Source organism: Pituophis catenifer, unplaced genomic scaffold (genome assembly GCF_029215685.1).
Source record: "Pituophis catenifer annectens isolate HBS135680 unplaced genomic scaffold, rPitCat1.0.hap2 SCAF_1, whole genome shotgun sequence".
NCBI lineage: Eukaryota > Metazoa > Chordata > Lepidosauria > Squamata > Colubridae > Pituophis > Pituophis catenifer.
In genome coordinates, this window is record NW_027256881.1 from 281002973 (window position 1) to 281021269 (window position 18297).

Here is an 18297-nt window from a genome sequence, read left to right on the forward strand (position 1 = left end):
CCCCAAGCATCTTAGACTACCGTCCCATAACTCCCAGCTCACAAGTTGCCAGGCCTGTACGTTAGTGCAGCCACTGGCGAGAGCTTCCGCCTCCCTCCCAGCCATTTGCAGAACGCGAGACCATCGGCTTCCTCCACGCAAGCAAAGCTGCGGAAATCTACATTAACCGAGGACGCGACTCCGGAGGGATCGCTGGCTAAGGCGGTTCCTTATAAGGCCAAAGCGCTCGCCCGCTGAGCCGCCCGCCCCGTCCGTCTCCAGGTGGAAGCAAACAAGCGGCGCAATCCCCCACCGCGGCCTGCAGAGGGAGCTGCTGCTACTGCAGTCAAGCTGCTTCGCCAGGGAGAAAAGCTCGGACTTCGCTTCGCCTTCGGTGTCCGCCTCTCAGTCCGCCCGAAGCCCCGACTGCTTCCTTGTTGCGGCTCCCCGAAGCCGACGGGAGAGTTATGTGCCCGGGGTCGGAGAGTGAATGGGGAGAGAGAGAGACGGCGGGCAGCGGAAAGCCGTGACCCCCGGAGCATGTTCTTCTGGCTCCCTCCAGTCCTTCAGGGTCCACCTTGGAGCGACGGAGCCCCCCGCCGCATCCCTGACTTACCTCGTTTGTCCGCCGGTAGGCGCGTCCAAGCAGACCGAGCGTGTCTTGAAGAGGCGGCGCGGGGGGGTGGGGGGTGGAGAGCGACAGAGAGCCCCGCAGAACCTACGAGGAGGCTCTTTGCATTCCGCCCGCTTTCTCCGCGCTGGTTTCTCTCCCCCCCCCCACCCATCACCGCAGCCCACCCGGCCGGCCATGCGCCAGGCTGGACTCTGCCGCCCAGCCGAAATCTAAAAGCAGAAGGGGACCCATCGCCGAGCCTCGGTTGCTAAGGTAATCGCAGTTGCCCTGCAACGGCATGCCTCGATATTGCATGGTCTCTCTCTCTCTCTCTCTCTCTCCCCCCTCTCCCCTTCCCTCTTTCTCTCCCTCTCTCCTTCCCTCCCTTCCTCTCCTTCCCCCCTCTCCTCCCTCTCTTTCACTCCCTCCCTCCATCTCCTTTCCCCCCTCTCCCTCCCTCTCTCTCTCCCTCTCCTTCCCCCTCTCTCCTTCCCTCCCTCCCTTCCTCTCCTTCCCCCTTCTCCTCCCTCTCTTTCACTCCCTCTCTTTCACTCCCTCCCTCTCCTTTCCCCCCTCTCCTTTCCCCTCTCTCTCCCTCTCTCTCCTTCCCCCCTCTCTCCTTCCCTCCCTCCCTTCCTCTCCTTCCCCCTTCTCCTCCCTCTCTTTCACTCCCTCTCTTTCACTCCCTCCCTCTCCTTTCCCCCCTCTCCTTTCCCCTCTCTCTCCCTCTCTCTCCTTCCCCCCTCTCTCCCTCTCTCCTTCCCCCCCTCTCCCTCCCTCCTTCTCTCTCCCGTCTCTTGCGCTTTCTTTCCCCCTTCCTGGAGACCCGATGAGACGGTCTGGCCTGTCTTCTGAGCCCACCGTCGTTCTTGGGGGTGCAAATTCCTTTCGGAAAAGCTGGGGAAAAAGAAGTCGCTCCAATAAAATAAAATAAACACCCCCTGCGCCGCCTTCCCGTTTTGCCCTATTCATAGGCATCCTAAGGAGGGAAGGCAAAAGTGCCTACCTGGCTTCATGAGCTCGGCTGAGGGGGGCGGCAGCAGCCCTGCCTGCCTGCTTGCCGGGGGTGGGGGGTTGGGGGGTGGGGGGTGGCTGCAGCCGAAACGGCGGAGAGAGTTTGTTCCTGGGTCTGGTGAAGAAACGCCTTCGGGGCTTGCCGGGAAAGCCGGGCGCTGCCAGGCGAGGGTGGCGGCGAGCTCCCTAGGACAATCGCTAAGCAACCTGTCGGGCGAAGGGCGAGAGCAACGTTGCCGGGCGGCGGGGTTGTGATCCTCCCTCGTTGCTACGCCAGCCGTGCGGTGGATAAAAAGAGTTGGATCGGTCGAAGTTGACGATCGACGGGTCGTTCGAATGAATGGACGACGTTACTGCGGGGTTTAGGCCACGGTTGTTAATCGTGGCTTTCGAAAGCGGGGTGGGCAGTTCAAGACCCAGGTCACTTTTGGGTAGAGCCGGAGAACTGGCTTGATTTGAAACTAGCTTCGCAGGCAGAAGGAGAAGCAACGAAAAGCAATTGGGACCTGGCTCAGTGGCACATTGGGATCTTCTGTAGCCCAGAGTGGAAACAGGGCTGGGTCAGCATTTTAGGCAACGGATTGCTTGACGGGGCCAGGAAACAAAAGGAAATGGATGCAGGCTAATCATCTCTCTTTCTTAGACTACGCTAAGAAACATACTTCCAACCATGTCCCTCTACAACCAACAGAACACTTCCGCTATAATATTTCACAGTAATAATGTTTTCACAAGTGTCTTCTAAGAAGGTCTTGGCAATGAACGCATTATGTTGTGCACAGTTTCAACAAGCAGTCAAAAAAGGAGAAAAACGTGTCCAGAAAAATAGGATCCATATTTGCTTAATCCACAGGGCTGTGGATTAAATTGCCTCTTTATTTATCTGCACGGTATGTGCTCACAAAGGAGCCCATGAGTTGGAAAAAAAGCTTGAATGTATAGGTTTTGTTCGTGTCCTTGTGTGTACATCTACAACTAGATGTGAAGAAAGTGTTCTTTCTTGTAGTAATCTGTGATTAGCTCATGAAAGCTGCTGTCAGTCCATAAAAGCAGGTTCAGAGCAATTTCAGGTACCTCACCTCTCTGAACTATGGGAGATGCATGTGTTAAAACAATAGGAACTGGGATTGGAAAGAAAAGAACAGTTGTTTTAATTGTTGCTTTAGACAACAGCTGAACAGGTTCCTTATTGGAATTTTGTTACAGCCCTTCCGAGATAATAGCTACATTGATTCTTCCTAAACTCATTTATTCAGAAGACACCTTTGTCACTTATCAAGGTGACACCAATCCTTGGCTGTGATTGACGGGTGGAGTTGTTTCTGCTTCTTGAATAAAATGCAAAAAGGGGAAGGTTGTTACAGGTTTATTGATGAACCACAAATAGATGGTTGCTGAGTAGACCCTCTTCAGTCTGGTGAATGCCGTCTGAAATTAAACAAGGCATTGGTGAGATTCAAGTAATTTAACAACCGGTTCTCTGCCCTAATGATTTCTTCCAACAACCAGTTTGCCAAACTGCTCAGAAAGTTAACAACCGGTTCTCCCGAAGTGGTGAGAATTGGCCGAATCCCACCACTGAAACAAGGGTAATTGAAATCTCTGTTTCCACTATATTTATCACACAAAGTGTTGTTTGGATTGCAGCTTCAGTGTTTTCTTTGCATATTTTCATCTCCACTCTAGAAGGAATAGAAGTATATGAGTCAATCACCTTGCTCACCAGGTTTTGCTTGCTTTTGTTTTGATATGTATTGTCTTTATGGTTGTTTTTAACTTTAATTTACCACCCAGAATCACTGTAAATTGGGCAGCTATATAGGTTGAAGGAACAAATAAAAAAGTAATCATACTTAATGCCAAGGAGTTACGACCTTCTCTCTGTTGAATTTCTCTCAGAATTCTGAGAACTGGGGAAATGATTGATCTAATTTACAGGGAATTGATGGGTGAGATGGAGCAGAATAGTTGAGGAGAATAGTCTCCGCCTTGTTACAAAGACTGGGAAATACTGGTTTCAATGTGTAAGAGATGGGGAGAGCTGAAACAGAGAGGGCTCAGTTGGGAGGAACCCTAGGAACCCGAGAGCCTCCCTTCAATATTTCCATTCACCTGCTTCCCTTTACCTGTTGGTCAGCATAATATTTGAAATTACACTAACCCCCCCCCCCCCCGGCAATTCCTACAGAATCTTCAGTTAATTTTTTTAAAAAATTAAATGGTATTTTCACTCAAATCAACTTTTTTTTTTTTTTTTAAAAAAAATCTTTTCCCCCTGCTTTTCTTCCACGTGAAAAAATAACGAGTGTGCAGCGGTAATGCGAACACAGAAAAAGAAAACCATTTGAGAGTCTCCTTGCAAGAGTGATCCACTTTTCTTTTGTCTCTTATGGAACAACCCACTAAGTGTTGGATCTGTCTGCTGAGACCAATGCAAAAACCTGATCTCTAGCTGAACTCTTTGGATGGACGAGACATTTATTTGTTTGTTTATTTGTTTATTTATCTATTTAGGCTTTGATGAGGAAAGCTTTTTTATATATGTGCAAGCAATTTCATGCTGGGTACCTCTGTTTTGGTTTTTCTGTAGTGTGGTAGACTGATTTTTGCCAACCATGCCTTTTCCCTTTTACAAACTGTTCTGGGAGCAGCAGGAGGCATCATCCTTGATGGAGTAGATGATGCATTATTCTGATTTGATGGGTATGTTAAAGTAACTCTTGGCCAATTATTATTATGCTGTGGCTGAGAATAAAATCACCAACCCAAGATGCACAGGCACAGCAAGGAATATAGGCACCCAGTACTATTCCATAGAGACACCTAGGCATACAAACATTTAACTCTGATTTATTTATTTATTTAGCGTATGGCAAAAATGTTGAAAGGCACACCACAATTACATTCTCAATGAGCAAATATGAAACAATTTAAACCTGAATTTAAAATAAATACTATTGTTTGTCTGTTTTATTTAGATCTAGGCTTTCTTCTAGAAGCTCAAGACAAATAGAATTTCCCCCTCAATTTTATCTTCCCAACACTCCTGTGAAACAGGCTTGATTAAGAAATTGTAAGTGTAGAATTTATTTATTTATTAAATTTATACCCTATCAATCTTAGTCTACAAAGCAACTCTATAATAGTCCAAAAGCAGTAGCGTTCCATGGTTAGATGGGGAATTGAATCACTGTCTTCCAGGTCTTACTTTGACATCTAATAATTTCATGCCCAGAATGGAATAGGGGCACTGTCACTTCAGACAGAAAACCAGGAAGAATAAGTAAGAATTGCAGCATAATAATCTTGATTAGAGAAGACCACCATTCTCTTCATCTTTATAAGTGGTCAATGTTTGGTAGAAGTTAGTGTACAATAATACATCTTGGATGGTTACATCTTGCCCATCCTTGACTGAAACATTTTGTACTTCACAAGCTTTCCAAATCAGGCATAGATACTTGGAAACCTGATCAATATTGAAATAAAGTTTCCAACAAATTGCATTTTAAAAAAACATTGCCTGTTCCTAAGAAGTGCAATTTGCAACAGTACAGTCACACTTTGGTACTTGACTGCTTTGAAACTCATCAAATTTGATATTTGATGCATTTTGATGAAAAAACTTTGTCCCGGTACTCATCTTTTGTTTGGTACTTAATGCACAAGGTAGGACTTGTTGGTGTCAGTTACTGCATGACTTGTTATCCTTTCCAGTCGAAACAAAGGATCACGTGTTAGACATGTTGTAACTCTTGCCCTGTGCACATCCCCTTGCAGTTTTGTCTTAGCTTTTGTGGCCATTTTGTATATTTTGTATATTTTTTTCCCCTTATCAATACAGGCAAAGTGAAGTTTTATTTTATTTAATCTGATGATTTATTAATTTTTAGGTTTATTTCTCATGTAAAGTAATGATATCTATCTTTTTATGTATTGCTTGAAAAATGTGCATTGTCTTTGGTTTGGCAACACATTACATTTATTTACATTATTCTTGATGGGAGAAATTTGTTTGGTACTCATGCCCTTCCCCCCCCGCCCCACAAGCCAATTAACGATTAGTACTGAGGTACTACTATGTGGAAAACATTGTATATCATCCGATATCTTATTCCTGTGTTTCTTTTATAAATATTGGGATTGGTGAACAGCTGGAATGATAGAACTATAGCCTCTCTCTCAGTCTAGTGTTTTTATGGAAAACGTGGGTGAGGTTTAGATATTTATCAGTTTGTCAGAAAGTTGCCTTTAAATAATATCATCTATAGCAAGTCCAAAATTTCGGATGCATATTGCTTTATTTCTGAAAATAAAATAATGTTATTTTACTTGGACTAGACTAGAGATCTTCAAACCAGCCCTTTTCTGTTCGCTATGTTGCGTTCCAAAGTATCACTCAGCACACCTAGATCATTTAAGGTCTTACATGTGAAGGCATTTGGGCTTTCAAAGTGACCCAATGTGGTTGAATTTTGAAATAAGGCTGAGAAGAGAATGAGGGGATTGGCTAGGTGAATTTCCAAGGTTATGTGGACGGGTGGTCTGTTAAAAAGGCAGCCAGGAGATTCTTGCCTCTTTAAGTAGGTGCTATGAATGTTATGTCTGGTTATAAAATTCTCGTTTATTAGAAGCAAATGGATGGAAGTCTCCTTTACTCTTTAATCCTCAGGAAATTTTCATTGCTCCACTTTTTTTGAACAGGTACAAACATTAATGAGCAAAGCTCTGAGCTGCAACCTTCCATCATTTTTTTTGTTATGCCTTAAGAGGCTACATCAATAAGTTTGAAGCTGCCTCTTTCTTTGCAGCATACCAATTTCTCACAATATTTTTAGGAACAAAACAACAACAGCACACAAATGAAGCTGCTTACTTCTGGATTAAGAATAGAGATCCTCAGGTTTATGATATTCAATAGGTGATGTTGCATTATAAGCTACACTACCCCACAGGATTTCTCTGAGGATACAATGACAACAAGGAGGACAGGATAGAGCCGTATATGCTGCCTTTAAACTCCTTGGGGGAAAAGGCAGGAGAATGTAAACAAGTCGCTGTGGTTGGAACTGAGAAAGGGGCTTTTCCACAACCCTAGAGATTAGTTAGCTTCAAGCCTCCTTGTGTTATCTAGTGCTGGTACTAAAGAATCAGATATTCGATGACAAGTGGTAGAAAAGGAGAAGTGTAATAGCTGGGTTGGTTATTTTGTGGAAATTGTTGGCGAAAGATCACTGACATGTGGACAGCTACTTTCTCAGTAACATTTCAAAATGGGAAAATGCAAGTTACATTTCATCTTAGATTCAACAGATTCATCTGGAAGCTAATTTGAGGGAGAAGAAAAGGGCCTGACAATCAGGTCAACTGCTTTAAAAAAATTAAATGCTGGTTCAGCAGTGTCTCAGGAAGATAAGTTCAGATTTTGATGTCTGCATTGTAAAGCTGTAGTTTTATATAGGCCCATGATGGTGAACCTATGGCATGCATGTCGGAGGTGGCACACAGAGCCATCTCTCTGGGCGTGCCAGCTGTCGCCTGTTGCTCTTCCTGGTTCTGGCGCACACATGCGTGATGGCCAGCTGGTCTTCGCGTGTGTGGGAGCACCGGAAACCAGAAGAGCAGGTCCCTGGTGCACATGTGCGCACTGGGAAGCTGAGCTTCTGGTTTCTGGCATGCGCATGCACGCTGGCCAGCTGATCAGGTGACAGGTGCACATGTGCACACCGGAAACCGGAAGCTCAGCTTCTCAATGCACACATGCACACCAGGGAGCTGCTCTTCCGGTTTCCAGTGCTAACCACCCCCCCCCCCGCACACGCACACCAGGGGTGAAATGCTCCCGGTTCGGACTGGATCGCCTGAAAAAATGCTTTTAAAAGTAAAAAAAAAAAAAGCCTCTGATGATCGCGTGGCTCACCTGGGATCGTCAGAGGCATTTAAAAGAAAAAAAACCTTTTTTTCTTTTAAATGCCTCTGATGATCCAAACCGAGTTGCCTGATCGCCAGAGGCTTTTTTTCTTTTAAATGCCTCTGATGATCCAAACTGAGTTGCCTGATCGCCAGAGGCTTTTTTTCTTTTAAAAGCCTCTGACGATCCAAGCTGAGTTGCCTGATCGTCAGAGGCATTTTAAAAAAAAAAGCCTCTGCCGATCAGGCAACTCAGCTGGGATCGTCAGAGCCTTTTGAAAAAATTTTTTACAACCTCTTCGCTGAAGAGGTTGTAGAAAAAATGGTTTTAAAAGGGAAAAAAAATTGGCCACGCCCACCCAGTCACATTACCTCCCCACCAAGCCATGCCCACAGAACCGGTAGTAACAAATTTTAGATTTCACCACTGACACACACGCACCTATTTCGGCACTCGGTGACGAAAAGATTCGCCAACACTGATATAGGCTGTTTTACCTCTGATATTGCTACAACCTCCAGAGTTCTACCAACAATTTTACCTCCTGTCAAAGATATACTGAATTCTTGTCTCCAGATTCCACCTGGACATGCATAGCAAAATCATGCTGATGTTTCGTTCTTGTCTCTCCCAACAACCAAAAATAGCAAGTATAAAAGTATTGGATATAATAAATATCCGGTGTGGCTGGACTACAAAAAGATCACATTCTTTCTCTTTGATCATACCAGTTTTGAAAGGTTAAAGAGGAGATGGAGATATTTTTTCTCCTTATTAATACTAGATGTTAAAGATTAATGATAATGATAGGAAATATTTTCAAGTGAAGGTGATTTTGCTCTTTTATAGAGCACTGAATAGTTTCAGATTAGACGAAGATACTTTGATGTGGTGGCAAAACATTTCACAAGAGTCTTTTGCTTTCCGTGTATAGAAAAAAAAACCCCAAGGATCAATAAAATTGCTGATATATGTACTGCTCTGTTGTGAGTGTTGACTAAGTTCTTTGTGTAGTGTCACTTTATTATGGTTAGGGCATTAAAATTATAGGTCATTTAATGGATTTATCTCTAATGAATATATTAAATGAAAGCATTGTAAGAAGAAGCACTGACTTTATATTTCAAAATATTTTGCATCTCAACTTTGAGATTCCTTTATATATATTAACTTGTTCTCCAAATATTAACCTGTTCTCCATGGATTTGGATTTGATTTTAATTTTGTGGAACATTGCCCCACCAAATCCCAGTTTTTACATATCAGGTCAAGATTCAGTTGATTTCAGATTTCAAATGGTTTGTTTGCTTATTCATGTCAGATGCATCACAATTAAAATAAGGCACACTATAACAATCTTATTTAGTATGCCTTATTTCAAATGGTGGAGAAAAGGCTATCACAATTTACCAACAGCATATATCTATTGATAAGTCAGTTCATTTTCTGGAACAGGAATGATTCCTCAAGAGAAGATGATTTCACACAAGAAATAAGGAACTGCAATTCTATTAGGCTACAAACTGATACTGAAAATCTGGATAGAGTACAGGAAAGCTAATATTCTCAGTCCTGTTTTCTTACAAATGTCAGAATCACAACATCGGCCAATCTTCAAGTCCTATTTTGAAATGACAAGTTGTCATGTCAAATAAAATCTGTAGCCAGGCTTGGGAGTTAGGTATGTTCCTTTCCAACTGAATATTTTATTTTATTCAGTTAAGAATAAACATTCTAGCAGTTGTTTTTGTAACTGATGATCAAGCTTAGTTTTGGGAAACAAATTTGCTTCTGACTACTCTATATGTATATATGTTAGATAATTTTGAAGCATACAGATAATAGTGAATACACAAAAGCTAGGCATTTCTCTTGTTACCCAATGCTCTGCGTAAACATCACCTTAGCAACAGTATTTGAAGTCATAAATAGAAGATTAATGAATAAGATGACAAATAAACCATAGGTTTAATGCAGAATTGACTAGACATGAAGCAATATAGTGACATAGCAATTCTTTAGCTGTATAAAAGAGAGGAAGAGGTTTCTTTCCTGTTAGAGAACGCAACTGCTTAATTTAAATTTGGTTATTTGTTAGATTTCACAAAGTTCTAGCATAAAATTAGAATAATCAAAATTAAAATACATATTCGTTTGGATAAATGGAACTGAAAAGTATTGGACATAGAATTGGCTGAAAAATTAACACACTAACAAAGAAGCCTTTCACAAAGTAGTATTTTACTTATGTTTGGTCTCCAGTCTTAGATATGTTCATAAAACAATTCCTATTGGAGTAAATGAAAATGACCATTTGGACACAAATATTAAAGATGGACACTTGAAATCTCACCTGTTTCCTAAAGTTTACAAATTAGTGTTTATATGCTCGCAAATTAGGTTATATTTGCTCTTGTATAATTTTGAGGTTTTTGCGCTTCTATTTATTTTGAGGTCTTTTTATTAATCTTTTATTTTTTTAGCATTCTATTGAAGCACAATTGATTTAAATAACTATTTTAATAATTCAGGTGAATGCAGAGAAAGATCCTAATTGAAGCCCCAACGAGTTGACCTTAAGCAGGACTAAGATAGATAGATGGACCAAGATCTGAATTGGAGATAAAACATGGGAAGACAGACTAGCTGCAGAAAAAACAAGTAGGTGAAATCAATCCCATAGAGTCCCATTGGACTCAATTATAGATCCTTGTTAATATCACCTGACCAAGCCATTCTTTCTGAAATATATCCCTTACAAATAATTGTCATTTCCCTCTTGTCCTTCAGAGATGGCTTAAAATGTTATTCAGACAAATTGGAATAATCATTCCCCAAGGATTAACTTCCTTGTTAGAATCCTTGGTAGTTAGACCTTCGTGACTTCAATCGGAAGCATTCTAAACTCTCTTGCTTAGGTTCTCCAAGTGAGTTGTGTAGAACTATAAAACCAGTCATCGTAAGATGCATTGATAAGTTCATTTGAGATCACTAGCAATAAAGGGGGCTTCACTGTTGCTGATTTTTGTTTTTAGACCTGATGAGGATTAAAGTAGGGTGTGCACTGTCATTTCAAATGGGGCCATTGGGATATATCTTGAATTGTTGATAATATCCTTTAGGATAATATTTTTTAGTGCCCAAAGCATGGCATTCATCCAATGAATAAACTTGGAGTAAGTTTCTGGCTGGAGGAAAATATCCAACAAGATGTAATTCAGTGATGAGAAAAGCAAGGACCTACATTTATGGAAGGAAAAAACAGATGCACAGGTACAGGATAAGCAGTACCTAGCTCAAAATTGTGACATGGATCTAGGAGTTCTGATGGACACTGCTTATGTATGAGTCAGCAATGTGCTGCAGCTGCCAAAAAAGCCAACATAGTCCTAGGCTGCATCAACAGAGGGATAACATCAAGATCATGGGAAGTAATAGCACTGTTCTATGCTGTACTGGTGAGGCCACATTTTGAATATTACATCCAGTTCTGGTCATCACAATACAAGAAGACCTCCAATGTCCCTTCCAACTGTATTACTCTATGATACCTACCATGGCAGGTAAAGAAAATTTTCCCATAAAATATTGCTTTTAATAATAATCCTTTGAATGTGAAGGTGAACTTTGCAAACATGAAAAATGGTCCTTCCCAATCTATTGGGCACAAATGTGTATATTCATTTATTCAATTGTATTGCCAGTGGCTATGCAATACTGGTGAGTAATATCCAGTTAATACAGCAACAAATAACCAACACAAATTAAAACATATACTGTATGCCTGGGACAGCACATATATTTAGGGCTCACCTAACCTATTGGCCTATACCAGGGGTGGGTTCTAAATTTTTTTACTACCGGTTTTGTGGGCGTGGCTTATTTTGTGGGCGTGGCTTGATGGTCATGTGACAATTCTTTAGGATTTAGCAGAGGTACTGGTCTACCAGGCTTTTAACTGCTTACAGAGCTGTACCGATCTACCCATTTATTTTTTGCAGGCACTGATCTACTCATGTATTTTTGCAGGCACTGGTCTACTCATTTGTTTTCTTTTAACACTGATCAGCTGTAGGGCGGCCCTTTGAAGCCCCACAGCAAGAGTTTAAACAGTTTTTTTTCCCTCTAGCCATCAGCTGGGACTCAGGAGGCAGCAATAGAGTGGGGATGGGGCCAAATAAAAGGTAAGAATAATGTGGGGGGTGGGGGGCACGGGGGTGTGTGTAGAACCGGTTTGGTGACATCATATTGTCACCGCTACCAGCTCAGGAGAACTGGCCAAACCGGGAGGAACCCACCGCTGGCCTATACCCAGGAAGAAAACCAAGTCTTCAGTCCCTTATGAAAAATTAGCAGGGTTGAAGTCATCTGGATCTTAGGACATATGCTCTTCTACAGGACCAGCACAGTTTTCCTCATTCTCCAGGCTTGCTAGGTGAAGATGATGAAGAATTGTCATCCAAACATACAGAAATAGTAGCATTCGAAGCAGCTTTTTACCCATGTATTGTTTTATGATGGGTTATGGCAATTCCAGTCTGCTCCTACAAAACAAAATGGTAGAGAAATTTGAGCTGGAATAATCATTTGTTTGTTCTGCTGCTTCTGATCTATAACACTTATTTTATTTGGACAGGTTTGAACAATCTTCATATTACAGAAAGAGTCCATATAGAATGTTAATAATAGAAATGGAGCTTTAGTCCCAGTTTCCAAAACCTGTTACTCAAGCAGGAAATATCTTTCGGAGGAAAATATTTTATCAAATTACCCCAACTCTCTTGTCAATTTAGCATATGTTTTGAGCATATTCCAAGCCCCTCTACTTTTTTCACCTTAGTCCAAGGGTGAAATCCAGCAGGTTCTAACAGGTTCTGGAGAACGATAGTGGAAATTTTGAGTAGTTCGGAGAACTGGCAAATACCACCTCTGGCTGGCCCCAGAGTGGGGTGGGAATGGAGATTTTGCAACATCCTTTCCCTAGGAGTGGGGAGGGAATGGAGATTTTGTAGTATTTTTCCCCTGCCACGCCCACCAAGCCACGCCCACCAAGCCACACCACGCCCACTAAGCCATTCCCACAGAACCAGTAGTAAAAAAATTTGGATTTCACCACTGCCTTAGTCCATATTTCCATGGATAGAAGCATATTTTACCTGACTGAATATATCATAATAAATGCAGTCCCCTTGTACTCTATTAGATGTGCATCTTTCTGCATAATTCCATCCAGTTCATAATGCAGTTTGTTATGAGTTGCTATAGTTAGGGCAGTTGAATTTGAAGAGAAGTTTATATCTTCATTTGCAAGCTCATTTTTATGTCCTGTTTTTTAATTAAAGTGCTTCATGGGGTTTTGCTGAGATCTGGATTTGAAGGACATAATGAGATTTGGAGCATGTCTGGGTGTACATATAGTGCCTGTTGGTAACACTTTAAGACAAATGCATATTTTTTTGCAGGATTGTCTACCATTTGCAAAACCCCAGATGAGAACAGACTTGCTTTAATCTCTTTCCAACAGTACATGTATGGCCAATGTCCACATCAAATCTCTTTTTGCCTTTTGAATCTAAATCACTGGCTAGTGATAGTTTTCTGGGTGTTAAAAATAACCAAGTACAATTCTATGTCTACTCAAAATTAAGTCTTACCGAGTTCATTAATTAGATATACTAAGCTATGAGAAAGTCCCATTGAACACAGTGGAACTGTCTCATAAATATTCATGTATAAGATTGCATGAAAAAGTACTCTGATTTTTTTAAACATCCTTATCTTCAGGCATAAAATAAAAGGTCTCATTTTTTGCATCTTCTAGCTAAACGATGCAACAATTATTGGTTATGGACTGATTTCTTTTTCTAAGGTTTTGCTTTTTAGCAAAAATAATAAATGTTCCTTTTTACCTTCTCCCCTTCCTCTAATTAGGCATGCATGCAGTCATGACAGAGTTTAATACATGTTGCATTCTGATATTCTCGAATAGAAGTAATTTGTTGGTTTTGTATTGTATGGGAATTAACATCTATTGCTAAATATTTAATTGGGCATTTTTGTTTTGTGCTTCTTCTCTATCTAATTGAAAGAGGACCTATTTCTGCCTAAGCAGTAATGTAATAGAAATGGCTGACTGGGAGCACGGCTAGTAGAGTCACTTTTACAAGATTTTTCCTTGAAATGAAAAACCTGCTTTCCATCTTTTTCAGCAGTGACCAATATATTCGAGCATTTTGTACTGTCACTATGATATTTAACCAAATATTTGGTTAAATCCAGGGCATATGGCAGTACTTTCCAAACTTTTTCCTTGGTTACCCCAAACCATTTTTGGAGTTCAGCATACAGTAAGGTTTTTGTTGTGGCCGTCAGTGGCCTGTGCAGCTAGTAGCTGATTCTGACAGCGTGGAGGCTGGTGTGGTGCTGCTCCAGAAGCCTGTGCAGGTGGCACTCGAGTCGAACAATGAGGAGGCTGGAGAAGATGTGGTGCCAGAGGTGGGGATTTAGCCAGGGCCTTCAGATCCTCCAGAAGCTCCCATAAGTGAAGAGGAAGAAGAGGAGGAGTCTCTTGTCGATGCACGGGCGCGTAGAGCTGCCAAAAGGCAGGAGTGGCTCCTCAGGAAGAGATCTCCTCGAGAGTAAGGGGAGCATTGGGGCTAATTGGCCACTCCCTTAGCCTATTTAAGGAAGGATGACGACTGAGGCAATTTGCAGGGAACAATTTCGTTCACTCTCCTTTGTGTCTTGATCTTAGTTCTCTGCAAATTGCTTTTGGGCTTTCTGCCAACCATAGTAAGATTATGATTATTTATTCTTTGGATTCTTGTAGGCTGTTAAGAAAGTTAATTAACAGCCTTTGTTTGAAAAAGACTGATTTAATTTAGTAAACTAAGGTTGGTACAGACTTTGTGTGTGCTGCGTTCTTTGGGGTCCATAGCTGGGGCAGAACAGTTTTGTTACGAAGGCAAGAGTGAAAAATCCTACTTCACACACTGTGCAGGAACTTTGAAATAGCAATAATTGCATCATGGCCTCCCCAGCTACAACAGGACGTTCATTGTGAATTGTTAACAGTAAAGATGTCAAATCTTCTTTTCTTCAAATAACATTCTGCACTGACTGTGTGACCTAAGCTCAGTCATTTGCTTTGCAAAACCATTAATGGGTTCATGTATTGTTACCCAAAGAAAAACCACTTTTACCCAATTGGGGGTAATTTAGCCAGGCCTGGGATGCACTGGCACACAGCAACCTCCACAATGTCTCCTTCTGAAATGTTTTTTTTTTTCATTTTATTGCCTGACTGCATGATGTCATGAAATAATTGTGAGTTCAGTGTGCTAAGAGATGAAGTATAGATTCATTGTTAAGATATTAGAGCTCTTATTGATTGGAGTAGTAGAGGCTACATTTCTTCATTATTGAGTGGCACACCGTCCTATATGCTTGATTGCAGCTGAGATAGTATCTTCGGCCCAATTATCCACAACACACATTAAAGGTATCACATTTTAATTTTCTGAATCTCTTTTAAAAGATTGGTGTCTCATTGATTATGAAGGCAGATGCAAATTGTTATTAACTTTCTTAATTTTCCATCAATACCTCTTTATTTTATTTGTCATACATGGATGACATAATAATAATAAATATTATTATTATTGGACTTATCGCTATTAATGATGCAGTCTAGGAGAAAAAATCTTTTTGGTGTCTCATTGTTTCATTGTAAGTTTAATACAGTTTAGTGCTCCTACATTTATGTCCTCTTTTTCTAGAAAAACTTCTGTTTTCTGAAGAATGTCTTCATCCTTCTGCTTGTCAATCTCTGGATGGTTTCTTGGACTTGGTGATACCTTTTCTGAACCATGGTATAAAATTGAAAAATCAGTCATAAAGCTTGAGCTGGTGACATGGCATCCTCACCCTTAATATTGTGTCACCATCCTCCTACCTCTGTGCTTCCTGGGAGCCTAGAAGGGGAACCGTACATTTCTGACCAAAATGGTTAAATATTTGTGAGGTAGAAGAAAATGGCAGGCTGCATATAAGGAAAAGAGATGTTCTTGGGTTCTTTCCCAAGCTGCTCTCTAGAGGGCTTCCTCTTATCATTAATCAGCTCCTTGTGCTTTGATTTTATCTTGGAGAATAAAATAAATGCTAAAAAGAGAGTTTGGGTTAAGTGTCTTCTCCTTCCAAAAAGTTGACAGTCGTGAGCCCCCGCTGAGACCTCTTCTTTGCCATTCTTGCACTTTCTGTTCTTTCTATTGCTTTGATTTGTAGTTGACCATGGGATACAAAGATTAGGTGAGGCTTTGACTACTTCCACAACTTTTGCTGTTGACCAAATCAGCTTGTTATGTCTGCCATGGCTGACCTCCAGAGCAAGAGAGTATCCTAGAATATCCGCACAAGTTGCCACTGAGTAAATTTCTTCTTCTTCTTCTTCTTCTTCTTCTTCTTCTTCTTCTTCTTCTTCTTCTTCTTCTTCTTCTTCTTCTTCTTCTTCTTCTTCTTCTTCTTCTTCTTCTTCTTCTTCTTCTTCTTCTTCTTCTTCTTCTTCTTCTTTTTTTTGCTTCTTCCACCAAGTTGTCCATTGATCTTCACAGAGATCTGGAAGCATCCACAATAGCAGAATTCTTATGAAAAATCCCAGGAAAACCCAGTGTGGATGTGGACTTGAGTTTTTTTGTCACTAAAAGATGACCAAGAGTTTTAAAAAAGCAAAAGAAAAGAACTCTATATTGTAACAGAGTCCACAAACTTATTATTGCTTGGGTAGCATATAACAAAATGATTACAACTGAGTTGTCAATCAGAGCAATCAAATCCTTTCAGGCATCATATAGTAGAATATGTTGACAGAGCACATATATTTCAGGAATAAGGCAGGTGAGCACATTTTATTTTGAAGAGCTTGCTATATCTGTGTATTTGGTTTTGGGATTCATTCTATAGGCTGCTTTTCTTACATTTTACTATTGCATACTATTCTTGTCTTTGCAGCCTGGTTGAGAAGAATTGTATTCATCATGGCCCAAGCATCCAGTGATATGGATACTACGGAGCAAGAGGACAGTTCTCCAAATATGATTGTTTACCGAAAGGTAAGAAATTCATGTGTCATTTGTAACTTCTATGCTAGCTTCTGAACTAGACGATTAAGGAACCATTAACTCTTTTAAAGTCTGCATGTTAATAAATGTGGCCCCCAAATTATGACAACAATTGGGTCTGAGGTTGCTGTTGCAAAGTGGTGCAGTTGTAAAGTGCGATACAACGGCAGTCAAGATAGTCCCAGTTGTTGTTGTAACCCAGGGGTGGGTTCTAATTTTTTTTACTACCGGTTCTGTGGGCGCGACTTATTTTGTGGGCGTGGATTGATGGTCATGTGACAGTGGGTTGGATTGATGGTCATGTGACTGGGTAGGTGTGGTCAACTCAATGTGACTCACGTCAAGGGGAGTCATAGTTTTTTGAGCACACCTCTTGTTCCTTCCTCTCAGGCCCAGTTTCAACTCAGTCAGCCTGAGAGAAACATCTTTAGCTGATCTGGCTTTCAGCCATTGTCTGTTCGATTATTTCAGAGTCACTGTGAGTTTTTTGACCAAACAATTCTTTAGGATTTAGCAGAGGTACTGGTCTACCAGGCTTTTAACTACTTGCAGAGCCCTACCAGTCTACCCATTTATTTTTGGAGCATACCGGTCTACCTATTTGTTTTTGGGGTGCACTGGTCTACCAACACACTACCTTTTACCACTGATCAGCTGTAGGACGGCCCTTTGAAGCACCGCGGCAAGAGTTTAAACAGTTTTTTGCCGCTCTGCTACCACCGAGAGCATTGGAAACCACTTTCAGGCAGCTTGGCCTCAATTGCCAATCTACCACCACTGAGCGGTTTACAAGGAGTGGATCGGTTCTAGCCAATCAGTTGGGAGGCTTCTTGGCTTCTCAATTTAAAGCTATGGTGTCTTTTTTTTCCCTCTTCTTTGTCAAGTGAGCCCTGAGTTTTTTCCTTCTAGCCGATCAGTTGGGACTCGGGGCGCAGCAAATAGATTGGGGGTGGGGCCAGGCAGAGGTGGTATTTACCGGTTCTCTGAACTACTCAAAATTTCCACTACCGGTTCACAAGAACTGGGGAGAACCGGTAGCAATCTACTGCTGTTGTAACCCCAAGACACATCTGTCATTAAGCAGAAAGTGGAGAATGTCCCATATATGGAGCATGGGGTAGAGGGGTGAGGAAAGTCCTATGAGGCCTGGTACAGACTGTGCATGAGTTGGGGGTTGTGTTACAGAGAGGCACATACACAAGGAGACTTGGAAAGTAGGGTCCTGGTGTGTGCATGTGAGTGAGTGCAGGAAGGCCCAGGGAAGGATGGTACTGGTGGGTTCCTACTGGTATGTTAGCCCAGGGAGACTGAGGAAGGAAGACACTGGTGGGTCTATGCATGTGAATGAGCATCTAGTGACCTACCTGTTAGTGTCCCCATTGACTCTGCTTGTGGGACAAGGTCACCAATCACATGACCAATGTAAGGTTGCTGCATAGGCCAGAAATTTAAGGACTGGTTGTAAATCCTTTTGTTGAGTGCCATCATAATTTTAAGCAGTCGCTGAATGAATGGCTATAACTGGAGTACATCTGAATTTTGCTTTGGTTTATTGACCAATCTTTATTTAGTCAGTTGAAGGATTTGTCGGAAAGTTAAAGTAGACCACCAACATTGAATCCATTTTTTTAAAAAAATGATTTATATGCCGCCCTTCTCCAGAG

The 18297-nt window shown here is 41.5% G+C and overlaps 1 protein-coding gene across 3 annotated transcripts in view; it reads left to right on the forward strand.

Moving 5' to 3' along the window:
• Nucleotides 1-398: 398 nt before the first annotated feature.
• Nucleotides 399-18297, forward strand: part of RGS6 (regulator of G protein signaling 6) — a 251597-nt gene continuing 233698 nt past the window's right edge. For 2 of the 3 annotated variants that reach the window (XM_070939549.1, XM_070939559.1), the window contains exons 1-2: nt 399-610; nt 16524-16624. In XM_070939549.1, coding sequence (XP_070795650.1) covers nt 520-610; nt 16524-16624 — 192 coding nt within the window. In that variant the 5' untranslated portion in view covers nt 399-519. Of the gene's footprint in view, nt 866-16523; nt 16625-18297 lie in introns of all 3 variants that reach the window. The other variant, XM_070939566.1, reaches the window with a different exon arrangement.